Source organism: Hevea brasiliensis, chromosome 13, assembly GCF_030052815.1.
Source record: "Hevea brasiliensis isolate MT/VB/25A 57/8 chromosome 13, ASM3005281v1, whole genome shotgun sequence".
NCBI classification, from domain to species: domain Eukaryota; kingdom Viridiplantae; phylum Streptophyta; class Magnoliopsida; order Malpighiales; family Euphorbiaceae; genus Hevea; species Hevea brasiliensis.
Genome location: NC_079505.1, coordinates 8,972,702 through 8,996,659, shown reverse-complemented (window position 1 = coordinate 8,996,659; position 23,958 = coordinate 8,972,702). Strand labels below are relative to the sequence as shown.

The 23,958-nt window shown below is 35.7% G+C and overlaps 1 protein-coding gene across 1 annotated transcript; it reads left to right on the top strand.

The window, feature by feature from the left end:
- The first annotated feature begins 263 nt into the window (after window positions 1–263).
- LOC110647677 (glutamate decarboxylase) lies at window positions 264–23,051 on the top strand. Its single transcript, XM_058131757.1, has 6 exons — window positions 264–500; window positions 571–775; window positions 1,516–1,716; window positions 14,662–15,130; window positions 15,924–15,976; window positions 22,391–23,051. Exons 1-6 carry the CDS (start codon window positions 412–414, stop codon window positions 22,871–22,873), a joined length of 1,500 nt encoding a protein of 499 aa, XP_057987740.1. The 5' UTR covers window positions 264–411; the 3' UTR covers window positions 22,874–23,051.
- The last annotated feature ends 907 nt before the right edge of the window (window positions 23,052–23,958 follow it).

Genomic DNA, 23,958 nt, shown 5'->3' with positions numbered 1-23,958 from the left:
ATAAAATTTATTTTTATATGTTATAATTTATATAAAATTTTAAAATAAGAATTAATATGCATAACAATTTAAAAATTAGATAATAATTTTAAAAAAAAAATATGCATAACAATTTAAAAAAATTAAATGATTTTCTATTAATCAAATATTCACACTAGGTAAGAAATTTCATCTCGTAAGTTCCAGCCAACAGTGAAGAGGTTGATGTGGCAGGCAATGGAGCCTGGACCGCACGACGTGTCTATCGGTTCATCATCATGTCGATGAGCCTTCACTTTTGGAAAGCAACTCACCATCAGCCTCTTCCACTACCATCAGTAACAGTTGCTTCTTCTTTATATATCTTGTCTTCTCAGGAATACTTGTGCATATTAATCCACTTCTCATTCTCATAAGAATAACTCAACAAGGATGGTCATCGCTAGCACCATTGCTGCCGACTCCGATGCGCTTCTGCACTCCACTTTTGCTTCCAGATATGTTCGCGCTCCTGTTCCAAGGTACCCTTCATTATTTTCTCTTTCTTCCTTCCAATAATTTCCTCTTCTCAGTCTTATAATATATATGCAGGTTTAAGATGCCAGAGAAGTCGATGCCCAAGGAAGCAGCGTATCAGGTGATCAATGATGAGCTGATGCTGGATGGGAATCCAAGGCTTAACTTGGCTTCTTTTGTCACCACTTGGATGGAGCCTGAGTGCAATGATCTCATTATGGCTTCTATGAACAAGAATTATGTTGATATGGATGAGTACCCTGTTACCACTGAGCTCCAGGTTTATTTATTTAGACCTTTTTTTATTCATTCTGTAATTATTTATTATGTAAACTAAACAGTATAGAAATTTTTTTTCTTTTTGTTGTGTGAAAGTGAAATGGGTCAAGCTGCCCAAGAATCAACTCCAGTAGCCAAACCAACAATCAAATAAGAATAAATGAAAATGAAGCATGTGTATTTTGTGTACAAATGTTTTCCTATATTTAAACTAAAGTTCTATTGGCTTATTGCTTTGTTTGTTGCAAACTTGAGTTTCACTTTGCAAATATGATTGGAGTTCTGCACATGTCCCAGTCGAAACACGTTCACTACTATTGTTACTTGTAAATTATGTAATTGAGAATATCTATTTGGGAAGTTTTGGTTTCTGTGTAATGTAAATGTTCCTTCCCCCTACTCCTTGTGTATGCATGTGTTTAATCTGAAATATCTATGACAAAGATCATGCCATTTGTGTAAAGAATTGTTGCCAGCTTTGTAATAGCCATGGTCACAATCCCTTATTTTTTTGGTTATTTAAAGAAGTTGATATACCTATAGTTATGGGGTAATACACAGTCTGAGAAAAGAGAAACGGTGGCAGGGCCTTAATCCAACAAAAGTAATTCTGGCAAAATTTCTTCTTTCTGAGTTTTCATTCTGTGATAAATTTTATTGCAATTAGTAATTTAATGGGCAAGGCTTAATTTCTTTGAAGATACGAGATCTGTTTGTCACATCGTAATTTTGGCCCTGCAGAATCGGTGTGTGAATATGATAGCTCACCTGCTCCATGCTCCTGTTGGAGATGATGAAACTGCAATCGGCGTGGGGACTGTGGGATCATCAGAGGCAATAATGCTGGCTGGATTAGCTTTTAAAAGGAAGTGGCAAAACAAGAGAAAGGCAGAGGGCAAACCATATGATAAGCCCAACATTGTGACTGGAGCTAATGTGCAAGTGAGTTTTAAATTGTTTTTCGACTTGTCATTCTGCTTAGTTTTAGAAGTGCAATCTGGTTATGCATAGAGAGAGAGAGAGAGAGAGTTTTGAAGTTAAGACATTGATTGACAGGTTTTTCCATATATTGCAGTAGTGATGCTACTGAAGGAACGGAAGCATGAAAAACACAAGTTTATACCATTGAATTCAAAAATTTTCACCTAGGGATACATGCATCATGCAAGATTTATTTTTATCTATTTGATTTCAATGATAAACAACATATTAAAACTCTTTTAATATGGTTTTTGATCTGTATTTGCCATTTAAGATTTTTAAATTAATCAGATTAATTTTAGAACCCTAGATTAATTCAAGAACGATTACACTAACCTCTTGATGCACTGCAGCGTGTCTGTGCCTTTGAGATTCGTCTTCAGGACACCAGATGTTGTCCCTCTAGCTTGTCCACACTAAGAACACCTATGGCAGCCCTTGAACAGCTTCTAAAGCTTTTTCTATTAATTAGAAATTCAAGTTCTGCCTTTTAAGAGATTAGAGATGTAAACAGGATACTAGAAATAATTTCTAGTGTTCTTAATTCAAGAGATTGATGGCTAATCTCTTTGAATTGATAAGAGATGAAGAAGAATAGATAGAGAGCCTCAAAATGGTGTGACAAAGGAGGAGTGGCTGCTGGTTGTCTCATTTTTTCTCATAACAACACTTATATAGCTAGGTCAACACATTAAACCCTTGCCACATGTCACCCTTTAATTGGTTCTAGGTTTAATTGACCCAATCACATTATGCCAAGTGTCAAACCTATATTTAATCTTAATTTTAATCATCTTACATGATTAAAAAAAAACATTTGGCAAGCTTACGTGTAATCCCATGTGTCACCATCTCATGGTGCCACGTGTCATACTGTGAAATGACAAAAATGTCCCTGTGTCTTAATTTTGAGTTCTTAACCCAAAATAATTATTTCTCTTATTCTAATCAATTTATATCAAATATAAATTAATTAATTAATCTCTATTAATTAATTTCTCATTAATTAAATTCATATTTAAACACTTTAAATATAAATTTAACTTATACTATACATCCAATAATCTAGATTTGATTTCAAGTCATGCTAGGGACTTTGCAATCTAATTGCAAACCAAACCTATTTAATTAATCAATTGAACTTTTTAATTAATTAATTAAATTATATTTAATAGGTGATAACTTGTGTATGTATGTGACTTACTAGGCTCATCACTAATTGGCAATGAGACATGATATCAACTCTTAATATCATCAGAACTCTTTCTTACCATAAATGATTTTTCTAAATCATTTTATGCAACTCATAGACCATGGTTAACACTTAGCATAGCATGCCATGGACACCCAATTAGTAATAAGGTTTACCTTAAATGAACCTATAATCATATGTTATCATGCACTAGAATCTCTCTGTTACAAAATCCCAACTCAAGCTGGAGTCATGGTTTATGTCAAACCCCATTTGCTATGAATATTATGTTCTCTTTTAATTCCAGTTCTTGATTAAAAAGATTTTCTCATCAGAAACTTTTTTCTGAATAAATCTATTTGTCCTGGCCAGGAACTTGAAACATTAAGAACAATTAAATGAACATAGGATTTTATCTCTATTTACTTAGAGGAACAGATTCCATCTTGATCAACACCTACCTCCATATATAACTAGTAGGAGCCAACACATGCCCATATACCCATACACAGTACAAGTATGAAAGCAGTATCAAACTCAAACTACCTATATACAAGATAACTGTGCTATCTCAGGTCTAAAGATTATATGCACTGATATGATTTATGACAAAACATTGACAAGAGTAAACTCCATGTGCTTGTCATAAGTGTCATTGGTTCGGCCTACTTATCATGTATAAGTGCCTATCATGTTTGTTATATGGCATGAGACTCACCATTCCATCTTATTTATATCTCATATAAATAACTTGGGAACAAACATGAATACAATCTTTCTGGATAAGTCATGTCCTTATTATGAAGTATCCTCGATTGTGAACCTATTTATGATACTTTGTGCTAGAAATATTGTCACTCATATTCTTAACAACTTAAGAATAATATTTTTAATAAAATATCAATGGACCTTTTCTATTACACATAAATATATTATGTAAATGGAAAAGTGAAAATGCCTTTTATTAATAAAAATATGTACAAGATACATACTAAATGATATACTCTAGGGCATACTACTAACAATATCCTACTAGCACTAGAGCCATTCATTACAATATCTTAGACCTATCTTCTCAAGTTGTCGGTCTAACTGAGTCTATGACATAGGCTTAGTGAATGGATCAGCTGGATTTTCAGCTGATGCTATTTTCTGCATGACTACATCTTCTTGCCCAACTATATCTCTGATAATGTGGTAGTGCCTTTCTATGTGTTTGGATTTTGGGTGAGACCTTAGTTCCTTAGCCTGTATGACTGCTCCATTATTGTCACAGTGTAGTGGAACTGCTGACTCAATGAAAGGAACTACTGTAAGTTCTATCACGAACTTCTTTATCCAAAAGCGACTTCCTTTGCGACATCGATGCGAGAATATACTCGACCTCGTAGTGGAATCTGCAATGTGCTCTGTTTGGAACTCTTCCAACCTCGCATCTCCATTAAAAATGAACACATATCCAGAGGTAGACTTTCTATCATCGATATCTGATTGGAAATCAGAATCAGTATAACCATTCAATTGCAAGTCTCCACCTCCATAAATCAAGAATAAATCCTTAGTTCTTCTCAAGTACTTAAGGATATTCTTGACAGCTATCCAGTATTCCAAACCTGGATTGGATTGATACCTGCTAGTCAAACTAACAGCATATGCGATATCCAGCCTAGTACACAACATTGCATACATTAAACTTCCAATAGCCGAAGCATATAGAATCCTAGCCTTCTTATCTCTTTCTTCAGGTGTCTTTGGAGACATCTCTTTAGAAAGATGGATACCATGTCTCACTGGTAACAATCCTCTCTTGGAATCAAGCATGTTAAACCTCTTTAACACCTTTTCCAAGTATAAACTTTTGGGATAAATCAATTATTCTTTTCGCTCTATCTCTATATATGCGAATCCCAAGAATATAGGTTATCTCCCCTAAGTCTTTCATGGAGAATATATTTGACAACCATACCTTTATAGTTGTCAACATACTTGTGTCATTACCCATCAACAGTATGTCATCCACATATAAGATAAGGAAAGTGATAGCACTGTTACTAACCTTATTATATACACATGGCTCATCCTCATTTTTGATAAAACCAAAGGATTTAATGGCTTCATCAAAATGGATGTTCCAACTCCTCGAAGCTTGTTTCAACCCATAAATGGATCGCTTTAGCTTGCATACCTTGGAACCATCTTGGGATTCAAAACCCCTAGGTTGTTCCATGAAAATGTTTTCTTCAATGTATCCATTGAGAAAAGCTGTTTTGACATCCATCTGCCAAATCTCATAATCATAGTATGCAGCTATTGCTAATAAAATCCTAATTGATTTAAGCATGGCAACAGGCGAGAAAGTCTCCTCATAGTCGATTCCTTGCCTTTGGCGAAACCCTTTCGCTACTAGCCTTGCCTTATAGGTCTCTACCTTTCTGTCAGAACCAATTTTCTTCTTGAAAATCCATTTGTTCCCTATAGGTACAATACCTTCAAGTGGGTCAACAAGATCCTAAACTTGATTCTTATACATGGAATCAATTTCGGATTTCATAGCATCAATCCATTTTGAAGAGTCTATATCTGATATAGCTTCTTTATAGGTAAGTGGATCATCTCCATGATCTACTTCTTCATGAGTAGACAACTTTTGTTCTTCTTCATGAAGGAAACCATATCTCACTGGTGGGTGAGATACCCTGGTTGTTCTACGAGGAACAACTGTAGATGTTTTATCAACGGGTGTAGGTTGACTAGATGGATCTATATCCATCTGATCTGTTGGTTGGTCAGAATTTTCCAATTCTAACTCTATTTGCCTTCCTTTACCTCCTTCTTGAACAAACTGTTGTTCAAGAAATGTGGCATCTCTACTTATCACAACCTTTTGTGAAGTAGGTAAATATAAATAATATCCAAAACTATCTTTTGGATATCCAACAAATCGACCATTTTCTGATCTGGTCTCCAATTTATCAATGTTCAGCTTTTTGATATAAGCTGGACAACCCAAAATCTTAACATGCTTAAAACTTGGTTTTCTTCCATGCCATATCACATAAGGTGTGGAATAAACTGATTTTGATGGAATCCTATTCAGAATATACAAAGCTGATTCTAATGCAAATCCCCAAAAGGAGATTGGCATATCAGTATAGATCATCATACTACGTACCATATCCAATAGGGTATGATTTCTCCTTTCAGATACACCATTCATCTATGGCGCTCCTGGAAGAGTCAGCTGGGAAACAATGCCGTGCTCTCTCAAGTATTCATCAAATTCAGTACTCAAATATTCACCTCCATGATCTGATCGAAGAGCTTTAATACTCTTTCTTGTTTGATTTTCTACTTCAGATTTAAATTCTTTGATTTTTTCAAATGATTCATGTTTGTATTTCATCAAATACAAATACCCAAACCTTGATTTATCATCAGTAAAGGTAATAAAATAATGAAAACCGCCTTTAGCCATTTCCTTAAATGGACCACATATATCACTATGTATTAGCTCCAAAATATTTTCAGCCCTTAGCCCTTGTCCAACAAAGGGTGATCTAGTCATTTTGCCCTGAAGGCAAGATTCACAAATTGGAGTAGGCTCAGAGCCCAATGAGGATAGAATCCCCATTTTCTCCAATTTTGTAATCCTATCTTCTACAACATGACATAACCTTAAGTGCCAAATATATTTTGAACTTGAGTTGGTTTTCACTATGGCATTGCATTCATTTAGATTGCTATACTCTGGCCAGTGGAAACACTTTCCTGTTGGCAATGGAAACACTTTCCTGTTGGCAGTGGAAACACTTTCCTTTGCCTTTATCAGCTTTGGTTTTCCTTTTCTGTTTAGCTATTTTCTTAGAAGGACTAGGAATCTGAGATTTTTTTTTTCTTATTGCCCTTCTTCTTGTTGGACTTTCCAGCAGAAGAAGAAGCAATCAAAGCTACCTCTTTTCCTTTATTACCCGGCATATTCTTTTGGGCAATAACCAGCATGTTGAGTAAATCAGCTAAGGTGCATTCCTGTTTAGTCATATGGAAATTTGTCACAAAATTCCCAAAAAACTCAGGAAGGGACAGAAGGATCAAATCCATCTATAGTTGGAAATCCATGTTGAAGTCAAGATGTTCCAACTGCTCAATCAGCCAAATCATCTTGTGGACATGATCCCCAATATTCTGTCCCTCAGACATCCTCATACGGAATAGCTGTCTAGATATCTCATACCTAGCATTCCTGCTATGCTCACCATACAACTCTTGTAGGTGAAGGAGGATCTCACTCGCACTCTGCATGTTCTCATGTTGCTTCTGTAACTCATTACTCATGGAAGCAAGCATGTAACACTTAGCTCTCATATCATGCTCCTTCCACTTGTCCAAAGTTTCATGTTCCTCTTGAGTGGCCTCTGGAGGTAAGGGACCAAGAACATTTGAATCTAGAACATATCCTATATGTTCAAGGTTCAGGACAAGTTTCAAATTTCTTAGCCAATCAGACAGATTAGGTCCTGTCAACCTATTGCGATCAAGTATGCTTGCAATGATATTGGATGGTGGTGGTTGTTCTGTGCTCATTATTATCAGAAAATTAATTGCAAAAATAAACAGATTAATTAGTAAATGTATCATGTAATTAACCAAAATGATTATGGTGTTTTAATCAAATTGGTCCTCCCACTAACTTAGCGAATCCTACACTTCCAAAGTAGAAAACGGAAATCCTAGTTGGATGGATTTCTAGTGGGTGATTGAATTCTTATAATTCTATTGATCATCCTCAGGTACATCCATTATTGGAATTACAATAAATTATAAGTGAGCAACTCCTTGCTCATCACATCTCATGTGAGGTTCAATCATTTACCTAGCCCCTAATGCTCAAAATCTCAGATACATCCATTATTGACTTATCTTGCATTAGTTAAGTTGATCCCATTGAGCCAGTAATTATGCAAATAATTTTAATGTCCTCAGGTACATCCAATATTGGCCATCAAACCATTTACATATTTACAACATCTCATGCTTAAAAATTATTCTTAAGAAAATCTCTTAAATTAATTGCATCTTATGCAACTATTTAAAATTTCTAAAAATAATTACCCCAATGGAGAGCCTATGTTATAATTACTTTAATTATAGCATTTCCAACTTAATCATTTGTTTGGAAGATTTTATTGTCATCCTAATTACTATTAAGGTCTCACTTTGCACATTATCCATTTAGCATGCATATATTATATAATTGCATACATTCCCATACATCTCATGCATTCATGGATAAGTAGTAAATATGGTATGATCATGGACTTTCTAAGGGATTCAATTCTGAGCCACCAAGAATTGAATCAGGGCATTTCTAGGTGCATTTCATTCAATTTACAAGAGTTGCTGAAGGAATACATAATCAACACTTGATCTTGAATTCCTCCCACTGGTCCTACCAATGCTCTTGACCTCCTTGAACTTCTTGCAATCCAATATTACATAGTAATCCTTGGCACACCAAGGTGAATTTACAAGAACTTAAATAAATAAAATTACAATCCAAAAATTACTATAAACTTAATAATACATGCCCAAAATAAATTAATTAATTTACAATGCTAAAGAAACATAAAAGAAATAAATCCAATCACATTGGTCTTTTATAGTCCATGATCATCCATCATGCATATCACTATTTAACAATTAAATAAAACATACATACTTAAATTAAATTGAATATCTCATATTTAACTTAAAAATTCAGATTTGAATATGATTCAAATAAATTTAAAAATTCAGATTTGAATCACATTCAAACAACCTTAAAAATTCAGATTTGAATCACATTCAAATATTTTTTAAAAAATCAGATTTGAATCACATTCAAACATTTTTTAAAAAATCAAATTTGAATATTATTCAATCAACTTTAAAAAATCATATTTAAATATGATTCAAACAACTTTAAAAATTCAGATTTGAATCACATTCAAACAACTTTTAAAATTCAGATTTGAATCACATTCAAACAATTTTTAAAATTTTGATTTGAATCATAATTTAATTGTGTGATTAAAACTACTAATTAAACACTTTAATTAGTCAAAGAATAGGCCTTAGATCATACAACAATTGCAGAATTAAAAGCCAAACCTTGAACCACCCATGAAAGCCAAACCATGCGCACCATTGATAGTGTTTTTCAAGCATGCCGCCAAACCTCCATTGCAACCAGCAATGGATAAATCATCTCATGATCATAATACACAATTAAATCATATAATCAACAATCTAAATGGCAAATATAGTGGCTCTGATACCAATTGAAGGAACAGAAGCGTGAAAAACACAAATTTATACCATTGAATTCAAAAATTTTCACCTAGGGTCACATGCATCATGCAAGATTTATTTTTATCTATTTGATTTCAATGATAAATAACATATTAAAACTCTTTTAATATGTTTTTTGATCTGTATTTGCCATTTAAGATTTTTAAATTAATCAGATTAATTTAAAAACCCTAGATTAATTCAAGAACGATTACACTAACCTCTTGATGCACTACAGCGTGTCTGTGCCTTTGAGATTCGTCTTCAGGGCACTAGATGTTGTCCCTCTAGCTTGTCCACACTAAGAACACTTATGGCAGCCCTTGAACAGCTTCTAAAGCTTTTTCTATTAATTAGAAATTCAAGTTCTGCCTTTTAAGAGATTAGAGATGTAAACAGGATACTAGAAACAATTTCTAGTGTTCTTAATTCAAGAGATTGATGGCTAATCTCTTTGAATTGATGAGAGATGAAGAAGAATAGATGAAGAGCCTCAAAATGGCGTGACAAAGGAGGAGTGGTTGCTGGTTGTCTTATTTTTTCTCATAACAACACTTATATAGCTAGGTCAACACATTAAACCCTTGCCACATGTCACCCTTTAATTGATTCTAGGTTTAATTGACCCAATCACATTGTGCCAAGTGTCAAACCTATATTTAATCTTGATTTTAATCATCTTACATGATTAAAAAAAACATTTGGCAAGCTTATATGTAATCCTATGTGTCACCATCTCATGATGCCACATGTCATACTGTGAAATGACAAAAATGTCCGTGTCTTAATTTTGAGTTCTTAACCCAAAATAATTATTTCTCTTATTCTAATCAATTTATATCAAATATAAATTAATTAATTAATCTCTATTAATTAATTTCTCATTAATTAAATTCATATTTAAACACTTTAAATATAAATTTAACTTATACTATACATCCAATAATCTAGATTTGGTTTCAAGTCATGCTAGGGACTTTGCAATCTAATTGCAAACCAAACCTATTTAATTAATCAATTAAACTTTTTAATTAATTAATTAAATTATATTTAATAGGTGATAACTTGTGTATGTATGTGACTTACTAGGCTCATCACTAATTGGCAATGAGACATGATATCAACTCTTAATATCATCAGAACTCTTTCTTACCATAAATGATTTCTCTAAATCATTTTATGCAACTCATAGACCATGGTTAACACTTAGCATAGCATGACATGGACACCCAATTAGTAATAAGGTTTACCTTAAATGAACCTATAATCATATGTTATCATGCACTAGAATCTCTCTGTTACAAAATCCCAACTCAAGCTGGAGTCATGGTTTATGTCAAATCCCATTTGCTATGAATATTATGTTCTCTTTTAATTCCAGTTCTTGATTAAAAAGATTTTCTCATTAGAAACTCTTTTCTGAATAAATCTATCTGTCCTGGCCAGGAACTTGAAACATCAAGAACAATTAAAATAGGATTTTACATTAGTTTTAGATGAACTGACGAAACATATACAAGAGAGTATTCCTTGGTGCATGATGTTTGCGGATGATATTGTTCTGATAGATGAGACACGAGAAGGAGTCAATAGGAAGCTAGAACTTTGGAGAAGTACTCTAGAGTCAAAGGGTTTTAAGTTAAGTAGAACGAAGATAGAATACATGCATTGCAAGTTCAGTGAAGGCCAACCGTGATAGGAAGGAGTTAGTTTGAATGGAGTGGCACTGTCTCAAAGTAATCACTTTAAATATCTAGGCTCGATCTTTCAAGTAGATGGGGATGTGAGGAGGATGTTAGTCATAGGATTAAAGCGGATGGTTGAAGTGGGCGTGCCACGGGAGTTTTATGTGATCGTAAGATTCCCAATAAATTAAAAGGAAAATTTTACCGCATGACCATACGACTGGCTATGCTATATGGTAGTGAGTGTTGGGCATGAAAGAGTCGTATGCATCTTAGATTAGAGTTTCAGAGATGAGAATGTTAAGGTGGATGAGTGGTCATACTAGACTAGATAAAGTCCGTATTGAAAGTATTAGAGAAAAGGTAGGAGTGGTGCCAATTGAAGATAAGTTGAGAGAATGGAGATTGAGGTGGTTTGGTCATGTGAAGCGTAGACATACGGAGGCTCCAGTTAGACAAGTAGAACACATTAGGCTAGAGGATAGAAAGAAAAAAAGGGGTAGACCTAAATTGACTTGGAGGAGAGTAGTACTTAGAAGCATTACACATTTTTGAGGATTTAACCCAAAATCGTTCAGAGTGGAAAAAGCGAATCCATATAGCCGACCCCAAATTTTTGGGATAAAGGCTTAGTTGAGTTGAGTTGAGTTGAGTTTACTTAGAGGAACAGATTCCATCTTGATCAACACCTACCTCCATATATAACTAGTAGGAGCCAACATGTAACACCCTAGGCAAATCCCACATCGACAAAACACGGGAGAGATGCTGGGTTTATAAGTTGGTGGTTCGTAACCCCTAGTGACGCGTTTTAAAACCGTACGGGCTTCGGCCTGTAACGGCCCGGCCCACTAGTGATATTGTCCGCTCTAGGCCGAAGCCCGCACGGTTTTAAAACGTGTCACTAGGGGTTACAAACCACTAACTTATAAACCCAGCATCTCTCCCGTGTTTTGTCGATGTGGGATTTGCCTAGGGTGTTACAATCCACCCCCTTATGGGACTCGGCCCTCAGTGAGGTTTGCCCCACCATCGTTCAAGGTTGCACGCGGAGTAGCTCTGATACCACAAATGTAATGGCCCGGCCCACTAGTGATATTGTCCGCTCTAGGCCGAAGCCCTCACGGTTTTAAAACGCGTCACTAGGGGTTACAAACCATCAACTTATCTTTTCTTCCCGTTTCCGATGTGGGACACGAAGTTTCCACCCCAGTACGTAGCTGGTTGAACAAGCATGTCCCAACCCCATCCCTGGGTCATGACAAGCCCACGGCTTCCGCCTGCGTCCTCGCACCACACCGTACTAAAGGGAGTCCACTCGATACCAAATTGTAATGCCCAATCCATCTCCGATCGGTATTGTCCGCTTTGGCCCATGGGCCTCACGGATTTGTCCCTTGGGAGGTTTCATTCCCAAAAGCGCGCGACTGTGTGAGGAAGACTCCCACATATATGGCCCAAATCTTTTCTTCCCGTTTCCGATGTGGGACACGAAGTTTCCACCCCAGTACGTAGCTGGTTGAACAAGCATGTCCCAACCCCATCCCTGAGTCATGACACAACACATGCCCATATACCCATACACAGTACAAGTATGAAAGTAGTATCAAACTCAAACTACCTATATACAAGATAACTGTGCTATCTCAGGTCTAAAGATTATATGCACTGATATGATTTATGACAAAACATTGACAAGAGTAAACTCCATGTGCTTGTCATAAGTGTCACTGGTTTGGCTTACTTATCATGTATAAGTGCCTATCATGTTTGTTATATGGCATAAGACTCACCATTCCATCTTATTTATATCTCATATAAATAACTTGGGAACAAACATGAATACAATCTTTCTGGATAAGTCATGTCCTTATTATGAAGTATCTTCGATTGTGAACCTATTTATGATACTTTGTGCTAGAAATATTGTCACTCATATTCTTAACAACTTAAGAATAATATTTCTAACAAAATATCAATGGACCTTTTCTATTACACATAAATATATTATGTAAACGGAAAAGTGGAAATGCCTTTTATTAATAAAAATATGTATAAGATACATACTAAATGATATGCTCTAGGGCATACTACTAACAGCTACCAGTAGCTTTTTTCCTGCAAGCAACATAAAATATTTTCTTGGTGAGCTCATTTCAGTGTTTCCATTTTGTAATGTTTACCTTTATGTCTACCGTTAGCTTCACCATTTTTCTACTAAACTTCACTTCATCTGGTTCAAAAAACTGGGGTCCTATTACAACATTTGTTTCTTCATTTAATCTGGGGTCCCACTCCTACTCCTATATTTTCTTTTGAATCTCAGCATATATTTTATCCAACATTTTACCAAGTATATCTCCTCTATCCTATGAGAATAAATTAGGTATTTTAGTCCTATCTCCTACATTCTCAAGCAATAACATACTTCAATACGCCTTTTATCTCTATTTAATTTGTCAGGGGATACATTAAAGTTGAAACTTTTTTATCCAAGCATGTAATTTCTGATTTCGCTAGACATTGTGTGATGGTAGAGAAAAGACAAGCGCATTGTTGAAACAGCTTAATGTTACTTCATCATGCTTCTCTCCCTTTTTTTTTTTCTTTTGCATTTCAAGCAATAATCTATGTAATCAATTGTGTTTTTTATTTTCTATGGCATCTCAAATCTCCACTTAATGCTTTATTTCACGAGCCGCTTAAATGTGAACAATGTGGTCATCTACCATTCTAACTATATTTGAGGAATTGTATGTGGCTCAATCATTTGGAGTTGTTGACTCTACTTTGCGACATCATTTTTTTTTGTTGACCTCACTGAGCTATTTAAAATTTGGAAAACCAAACTCCTTGCATGTGGTACAAGGAACTGAGTCATTTTCTTCTTGAGCATGTCGTGGTGAATTCTAAAGCAAATATATTGTAATTTCTTCCTTTTACTAGGTTATGAAAGTTATCATAGTGAAACTTTTTCTTTTATCTTACCCGTGAAACCACATAAATCTTGTATCCATTCTTCTTCGTTTCTCTTTATTGAAATTTGGAAAACCAAACTCCTTGCATGTGGTACAAGGAACTGAGTCATTTTCTTCTTGAGCATGTCGTGGTGAAATCTAAAGCAAATATATTGTAATTTCTTCCTTTTACCAGGTTATGAAAGTTATCATAGTGAAACTTTTTCTTTTATCTTACCCGTGAAACCACATAAATCTTGTATCCATTCTTCTTCGTTTCTCTTTATTGTGTATGTTTTAGATTTGTGTGCTTGTGCTCATTGATCCACTAAAGCGAAGAACAACAGCATTGCTGCTACAGCGTTATTACTAGTTTGGCTCCAAAATTTGCTATTGGAGCTTGGCATTCCAATACTTCCCTCACTTGTTTCTTTGTGATGATATTGGAATCTTTGTGTGCTTCCAAGTTTTGTATGATACACAGATTAAATGGTTACCATTCTATTTTGGATTTGATACATCCACTTTAAATAATCAAAAACCTCTTCAATTAATCTATAAAGGTTAAAAAAAATCTATTTTGATCTCCTACTTTTCTAACTTTACTCTGGTAGAGAAGGGTGAATGGGGGATCACCCTAGCATGAACTTTATTGCCATTTTACTTATTGTTGCTATTGATTTTTATTTAGAATTTCAGTCATTTGTCGCATTTTGTTAAATGCTCCACAAATTATGTTACACAGGTCTGCTGGGAGAAATTTGCAAGGTACTTTGAAGTTGAACTAAAGGAGGTGAAGCTGACAGAGGGATATTATGTGATGGACCCTGTGAAGGCAGTTGAGATGGTGGATGAGAATACAATCTGTGTTGCAGCCATTTTGGGATCAACCCTGACAGGAGAGTTTGAAGATGTGAAGCTTCTTAATGAACTACTCACTAAAAAGAATGAGGAGACCGGATGGAACACCCCAATTCATGTTGATGCTGCCAGTGGAGGCTTCATTGCTCCTTTTGTTTGCCCAGATCTTCTATGGGACTTCCGTTTGCCATTGGTGAAGAGTATTAATGTAAGTGGGCATAAGTATGGCCTTGTTTATGCTGGTGTTGGTTGGGTCATCTGGAGAGCTAAAGAAGACTTGCCGGAGGAGCTTATATTTCACATTAACTACCTTGGATCTGATCAACCCACTTTCACTCTAAACTTCTCAAAAGGTATTTGGTAAGCATGAGAGGAAAAACGATTCAGAAAAATAAAGGGGAAAGAAAAAGAATAAGCTTACCACATTTGTGCTTGTCTTTTGGTTTAAGTTTGTTCCACATTCTTGATGTCCTTCTGGTTTTAAAAGTGAGATATTGACTATAAGAACTGAAATTAGAGCTTGATACACCCACAAGCTTAGCTTGATACTAGGTGAATCTCTCAGCTAGGGAAATGTCCCAGGTCGAGTTCCTCTCCCCCTAACATGTAAACCAACAAAACTAATTAGAGCTTAATCGGTCATAGATCATAAGTGATATCTTTCGTTTTTCTATATGACTGCTTTCATGAAGTGCCTGTGGTTTATCTTTCCAATATTTTGCTGCCAACAAAGTTTTTCTTTTATTTGAGGGCTGTCTAAGGTAGGCAGGCTTGAGATGTGCATTTATAAGTCCTGACCTGTTGCAGACTACCTGATTAGTAAAATATTGATATGTTTTTATTATATGGGGATGGATTTGGTTAGAGATATAGCCTTGAATAGTGGCCTGGCCTGCCTAGAACTTCATTTAAGATGTTATATATATGTCGCATCTTTTATTGAATCGTCTTCTAGATTCATGTTTTACTTGCATTATTGAAATTAGATAAGCTCATCTTCCCCCTGGCCTTTATTAACTAAGGTTTTCTCTCACTTCTTCTGGGTGTCCCTCTCCTCTTTTTCTAAAAGATGAACCATTTGTGCCTTTGTTCTTTTAGTAGCTTTTTCATTTTATTAACTCCATTTTGGTTTCCTCATTTTGGCAGGCTCTAGTCAAATTATTGCTCAATATTATCAGTTTATAAGGCTTGGTTTTGAGGTAAACTCTTAATATTATACCTGAAAAGAGATACAGGTTCAGAGTTGACTCAAATCTAATTGTATTATTTATTTTTATTTTTTTAATATCATTTCTATGCAAATTGATCTGCATTTTTTACTTTCCAAGATCCCATTATATTTTCCCACTTGTTCAAGATGACAAATAGCAGGTATCTAGCAATGCAGTTTGATTCCCATTTTAAGATGGGAGACTTAATACAATGCGTGTTGTTGATATTATGTATGGCACATTGTGCGAAGAACATATATTGAGTAGCATCAATCAAGTAAATAAACTTCCATCAAACATATTGTAAAACTAGATTCATCCTAGAAGTCGGTACACTTGGAAAGATGTTTAGTTAGATATGAAAATCTACTCCATGTACTCTCACCTAATAATTTAAGTTGGCCAATCAGCTTAAAAAAACACAAAAATTATGGAGATCTTAGCCAATCTTGTCAATTATACCAATTATATCCTCAACTTTAAGGCATTGATGTCAAGTTTGTTTAGCTATCTTTTGCATTCAACTTTTATTTAGACACCCGACACATTAACATGTTCTGTGACTAAAAAACAAACATGCGTCTTTAAGTATTTATTAAAAAGTCTTTAAGTATTTATTAAAAAGTAGATGTGTGTGTGTCAACATCTGTAGCATCTATTACAATTTTTAATATTTTCTTTCCTTTTCTTTTTCCTTCAATTTTTAATAATTGCTAATGCAAAGATATATCTGTAATGCAAAGATATATCAGTATGCTACATTACCGTACGTAGGAACAATATTTATACAAATTAGATCAACACAATCAAGTGATAGGTCTATATTTAGTCTCACTGTTGAGCAAGTGGAGAGAGAGAGAAGGGAAGGGGGGGGGGGGGTGGTGTGATGGTCCAGGATGGGATTCAGAGGCTGAGAGCTATGTTTGTGCATAAGAGGATTTTTCAAGATCAAAACTTGCATATTTTATAAACTTGCATATTTTATACTCCCTCTGTCTCGATAGGCTTACTTTCTTTCTTTTTTTTTAAAATTATTTGTCTCAAATTTTAGGCCACTTTTCTTTTTTTTTTTTTAAATAATAATTTATTTATTAGTTTATTAACGTAGAAAGAGATGATTCTCCTTAATTTCAATTAATCTGTACATGGGTATATATATACAATTGATTCCTATAATTGTGTTCTACTAATTAGAAAGAAATCCTAAATAATAATACATAATACAAAATATACAGAGAAATAATATAGTGATTGACTTTCCATAACACTCCCCCTCAAGTTGGAGCATAGATGTTAATCATGCCCAACTTGTTACAAATGTAGTCAATCCTAGCTCCATTCAGAGCTTTTGTGGAAATATTTCCTAACTGCTCTCCAGTTTTGATGTGTCCTGTTGAGATGATCTGTTGTTGAATCTTTTCACGAATAAAGTGACAATCAATCTCAACATGTTTGGTCCGCTCATGAAACACCGGATTAGAAGCAATATGGAGAGCATCTTGATTATCACACCACAATTTCGCAGGCAGGAAGGTCTTAAAACCTGTCTCATCTAATAATTGAAGTATTCACATTACTTCACATACTGATTGTGCCATGGCTCTGTATTCGGATTTATCACTAGATTGAGAAACTATACTCTGCTTCTTGCTTCTCCAAGACACCAAATTTCCTCCAACAAAAACACAATATCCAGTAGTTGACCTCCTGTCAACCTTAGATCCAGCCCAGTCGGCATCTGAAAAATATTCAATATTCAAATGCCCATGATTACCATATAGCAAACCTCTTCCTAGAGCGCCCTTCAGATAACACAAGATTTGTCCCAAGGCTTTCCAATGAGCAACAGTTGGGGAAGACATAAATTGACTTACCACACTAACGGTATAAGCAATGTCAGGACGAGTGACTGTAAGGTAGTTCAATTTTCCTACCAATCTCTTGTATCTATCTGGATCTTCAAACAACTCACTATTCCCTGTTAACAATTGTAAAGTTGGAGTCATTGGTGCACTACAAGGCTTAGCACCTAATTTTCCTGTCTCTGTCAATAGATCGAGGACATATTTTCTTTGAGACAAGAAAATACCCTTCTTACTTCTCATAACTTCGATACCCAAGAAATACTTTAACAATCCCAAGTCTTTTGTCTGAAACTGGGTTTGGAGGAAAGTTTTAAGAGATGAAATACCTGCAGAGTCACTCCCAGTGATGACAATGTCATCTACATAGACTACCAGGAGAATCAGACCAGCCTCAGATTGCCTATAAAATACTGAGTGATCACACTTACTCTTTTGCATACCAAATTTCTGTACCGCTTCACTGAATCTCCCAAACCATGCCCTAGGACTTTGTTTCAAGCCATAAAAAGACTTTCGAAGCCTACAAACTTTACCCAACTCCCCCTGAGCAACAAACCGAGGTGGTTGCTCCATATACACCTCCTCCTGAAGATCACCATGAAGGAAAGCATTCTTGATATCCAATTGATGCAAGGGCCAATCATATGTAGCTGCTAAAGAGATAAACAAGCGAATAGAAGTAAGTTTAGCTACAGGAGAAAAAGTGTCAGAGTAATTAACCCCATATGTCTGAGCATATCCTTTTGCTACAAGTCGTGCTTTTAACCTAGTCACAGAACCATCAGGATTTACCTTTACTGTAAATACCCATTTGCAACTAATAGCTTTCTTACCAGTGGGCAAAGGCAACAGTTCCCATGTACCATTAGCATTTAAAGTCTCCATTTCCTCTTTCATAGCAGCACACCGGCCAAGATGAGACAGTGCCTCACCAATAGTATTAGGGATAGGAACAGAGTCTAAAGATGTAACAAAACACCGGGAACAAGAAGACAATTGATTATAAGAAACAAAAAAAGAGATAGGGTAAGTACATGAATGTTTACCTTTACGAAGAGCAATGGGTAAGTCTAGATCAGAATCATGATCAGTATGAGGTACAGGATCTCCCAACGAAGTAGCTGGAGGAGGATCTGAGTCAGGAATCTCCAATCTCTTGGAATAAACATGAAAAACGGGAGGTCGAGTAGGTCTAGAGATAGAAGGAACAGGCTGTGGGAGAGGACTAGACATTGGTTGGACATTATATATTAAGAGATCATCCTCCTCCCCCCGACTCTCATACACAGATGATTGAGGAAAAAATGGAGTGGACTCAAAAAATGTGACATATGCAGAAACAAGATAACGATTAAGAGTAAGAGAGAAACAATGGTACCCTTTTTGGGGCCGGGAGTACCCAAGGAAGAAACATTTGAGAGATTTTGGATCCAATTTAGTAACCTGTGAACGAACATCACGCACAAAACAAGTACAACAAAAAATACGGGGTTCAATAGGGAACAAAGATTTTGTAGGAAACAAAGCAGTATAAGGAATATCCCTATTAAGGACAAAAGACGGCATATGATTGATCGAAAAATATGCCGTAGAAACTGCATCCCCCTAAAAGTGTTTAGGAACTTTCATCTGAAAAAGAAGAGCACGAGTTACCTCAAGAAGATACCGATTTTTTCTTTCGGCCACGCCATTTTGGGATAGGGTATCCACACAGAAAGACTGATGAAGAATGCCATTTTGTGTCATATAAGATTGAAATTGTGCTAAAAAGTATTCTTTGGCATTGTCACTTCTTAATATGCGCACAGAAATATTAAATTGAGTTTTGATTTCATTACAAAAGGCACAAAAGATAGAAAACAACTCAGAACGATTTTTCATTAAATATAACCAGGTAACACGAGAGTAATCATCAACAAAAGTAACAAAATAACGAAATCCAGTTTTAGAAGTAATAGAACAAGGACCCCAAACATCAGAATGAACTAACTCAAAAGGGGATGAAGCCCGTTTATTGACTCTAGACACAGAAGGCAAACGATGATATTTTGCAAACTGACACGACTCACATTCTAGTACTGATAAAGACTGAAATTGAGGACACAGCTTTTTCATGGCTGACAAAGAAGGATGACCCAATCTACAATGAGCTTCAAGAGGTGTTAAGGTACTGGAGCAAACAAGCGACCGCAGTACATGATTTTTCAGAATGTAGAGACCACCTGACTCGCGTCCTCAAGAAAACAGAATAATTTAAGGTACGAGTAAGTTTACTAACAGAAAGTAGATTAAAAGAGAATTTTGGTAGACACGCATGTAAGACAAAGAAATTGACGGTTGGGTTCATTCAGCCTAACCCATGACACAAGAAGTAGAACCATCAGCTAAAGTAACAGTAAAGGAAGTGAGATTAGACTGAAAAGGAGATAGAAGACTAGAATTACCTGTCATGTGATCTGTCGCACCAGAATCAATAACCGTTTTGGATGAGGAAGACACAAGGCATGTAGTGGATTTACCTGACTCAGCGATCGCAGTGACAGGGGAACTGGTAGGCTTTAGAGATGCCTGATACTGGGAAAATTGTGCAAAATCCTCTGCAAATACCAAAATAGTTTTCTCAGAGGAAGATACTGTAGAATTTTCTGCTGCCATATTTGCCATCTGTGATCGCTGATTTTTCCTCTGAAGTTGCGGATAATTATATTTTGTATGGCCAGGCTCATGGCAATAATAACAAATGACTCCTCTTGAGTCCTGATTAGAACTAGCCTCTCCATTACGCTGATTACTTCTGTTACCTGTAATTCCTCCTCTACTTCCTCTTCTATTACCCTGTTGTCCATTTGGATTACGGCTAATAAGAGCACTACTGGCAGGCTATGAAGATTGGGTACTCTCTGTACGAAGGACCCGTGTGAACGTTTCATGCAAAGAGGAAATCTCAGAACTGGAGAGAATCTGAGATTTAGCAGTCTCATACTCTGAAGGAAGGCCTGCAAGAAAACTCATAACAGCCAGTTGTTCCCGTTGAGCCTGCTGAACTTTCACATCAGGACTAAAAGGCAATAATACATTAAGTTCCTCATATACCCGTTTAAAATCCATAAAATAAGCCGTGAGAGACTTATCCTCTTTCTCAGCACGGTAGAATGCCTTACAAACATCATAAATATGGGAGATATTCCCTTTACCAGAATACAAAAAATCTAAGTAATCTATCAATTCCTTAACAAATTCACAGTGATTAATTAAACTAATTACCTCACTGTGAATCGAGTTCTGAAGCTGTAAAAATAATCGAGCATCCTCCCTTAGCCAAGTTTGTTATGTATCATTAGTGGGTGGATCTTTAGTAAGGTGATCATCCTTATCAATGCTACGCAAATAGACCCTAACAGTCTTACTCTACTCCAGGTAATTCGAACCATTAAGTTTGTGTTCCGTGATCTTAGTCATCACTGGAATCACATCAGAAATAACATTCTTATTGTCTGCCATTTGTTGAGACAAAGAAAACTAATCGAAACACTAATCCAAAGAGCTTATAGCAGCAAAATAACCCAAAATCACAAATCAAGCAAATACCGAAATAGGATTTGAGAGCCAAACCTCAGAAGTCCTTTAATGGTGTATTGGATCAGGCAACAGCACACAGTGGTGGAACGAGGGGGTTGAGGCGACACCGGCGATGTTGATCGGGATCGAAACGGCCGGTCGGCGGCCAAGGTCTCTCCTGAGTTAGGTGGTGAGAAAAATAGTCACCCTAGATAGATGACCTGCTCTGATACCATGTAGAAAGAGATGATTTTCCTTAATTTCAATTAATCTGTATATGGGTATATATATACAATTGATTCCTATAATTGTGTTCTACTAATTAGGAAGAAATCCTAAATAATAAATCCTAAATGAGAATACAGAATACAAAATATACAGAGAAATAATATAGTGATTGACTTTCCATAACAATTAATATGCCCTTATTTAATAAGCATTGAAATTGTAAAATCTATTAATTTCAAAAATAATTTAGTAACATAAGTTATTTGATTTTTAATGGAGCAATATCAACGGAGGTATATTAGGAAGAAACTAAATAAGCCTATTTTCTTGGGGACCGAGGGGGTATTTTCTGATAGCAGAAATATTGATAATTTGATATCACTTTTTTCCTTCAGATAATCAAGATTTTGTTATGTAAGATCTCTTGATTAAATCTTTCTTTCGAGTATGTTGAATATAAGGAGTAATATCAATCAACTAATAGCTGTGATGGCTTCAATTCTCTCACATTGTCTTGCGGCATGTTATCTTTTATTGCTGCAAATGGCCTGTAAATTGAAATCTTGAAAACCATCCATTTGAAAAAGATGCTTTGGGCAAAGACTATGCAAATAAAGAGAGTCATTGAAATGCTGCTTTTATGAAATACATTTGCAATTTAGGGTGCTTCATCTTTCTTTCTCTCTCTCTCTCTCTCTCTCTCTTTTTTTCTTTTTTTTTTTGTTCTGATTTTACTTTGGTCTTGTACAAGGGTTATAAGAGAGTCATTGAAAACTGTATGGAAAATACAAGGGTGCTGAAAGAAGGACTAGAGAAAACAGGGCGATTTGACATTGTCTCCAAAGATGTTGGTGTGCCTCTTGTTGCCTTCTCTCTCAAAGACAGCAGTAAATACAGTGTGTTTGATATAGCTGAGAATTTGAGAAGGTTTGGCTGGATTATTCCAGCATACACAATGCCGGCAGATGCCCAGCACATTGCTGTTCTTCGGGTTGTGGTCAGGGAGGATTTCAGCCGCAGTCTCGCAGAAAGACTCGTCTCGCATATCGAGCAAGTTTTGAAGGAAATGGACTCTCTTCCTGTCCATGTTTCCACCACAACTGCTACTGTTAGGGAAAAACTGGAGAACACTGAAGGGAAGAAGGTAGTTAAAAAGAGTGAGAGGGAGATACAGGAAGAGATCACTCGGTATTGGAGGCGACTTGCGGATGGCAAGAGAATTGGAGTGTGCTAGGCATCTAATAAGGACTTCTGTTCTTGTCGTTTGCAATAGTAAGGTCAACTTGTTTGTAATATCATCAATGTGAGGAAATATATGTTGTTGTGTATAATTAATTTCCTGGTTGTAGTTGCTGAAAGTGAATATGCACTATATTTTGAAGATAATCAATATGCACTTTATTTTGGTGTAATTATCTTAATTGTTGTGGGTGAAATAGAAAATCCATAGAAAATGTTTCTCTCAACTCTTGCTTTTTTATCCTAAGGTAGAACATACTACAAGATTAAATTCATGACCAAAGAGAAAATCAGGGAAATCATCTTCATCCAGTGAATTCTTGGGAAGGAGAAACCAATGAGCACTCTAACGCCATGTTTGGTGTGACGAAATGAACTGTGAAGTAATTAGTAATGGATGTAAAGATATATGTATTTGTATGGTTTCTGAAAAGATCAGTTGAAGAAAACCTTTCTTACAGTTCGGTTGATGGATGAAAGTACTGAAACCATAGCCATGCAAAGGAATCCCAGAGATAAAACAGCAGTAGCAAAAATCCTTTGTTAAGGTATTTATTATAACTAGCTTTGGATTCTTGCATCTCTGGAACAGTAGGGGCTTCAATAGCAGCAAATAAATAATTGATAAGGGACTTCAAAACTCAAAACTGACAGCAAAACCAGTGGCAAGAAAGAAGCTGATCACCTGTCAAGAAAGTCATTTTAACTTGAAATTGTTTCGAACAATTTGCAGGAATATAAGCTTCTATGTTTTAGTGAGTAGTTGGACCTCGCCTCCATAAAAGTCGAATCAGCATTCATTGCGCATCATTCTCTTTCCAGTACATACATAATTCAGCAAAAGGAAGCGGCAACGCTGTACATGCTGTTCAAATAACTGCGGCAGAGACCACAAACCTGCAATTTTAACATGACTCCAACATGAACATAACCAAAATATACTCTTCTTATGTTATGTCTTGGAATGCCATAATCTTTTCATTTGAAATTTCTGCCTCTCAAAAGTAACCTTTTTATTGGGTCAACATAAATATAATTCTTCGGTTATTTCAATTTACAGAAGTGCTAACTTAGGATATT

What these genes read in the sequence shown, in the direction of transcription:
- LOC110647677 (XM_058131757.1), top strand. Translation starts at nt 412, where the DNA reads ATGGTCATCGCTAGCACCATTGCTGCCGACTCCGATGCGCTTCTGCAC. An exon ending in CACTCTAAACTTCTCAAAAG is followed by an intron (nt 15,131 to 15,923) that starts GTATTTGGTAAG and finishes TCATTTTGGCAG; the next exon opens with GCTCTAGTCAAATTATTGCT. An exon ending in TTATAAGGCTTGGTTTTGAG is followed by an intron (nt 15,977 to 22,390) that starts GTAAACTCTTAA and finishes GTCTTGTACAAG; the next exon opens with GGTTATAAGAGAGTCATTGA.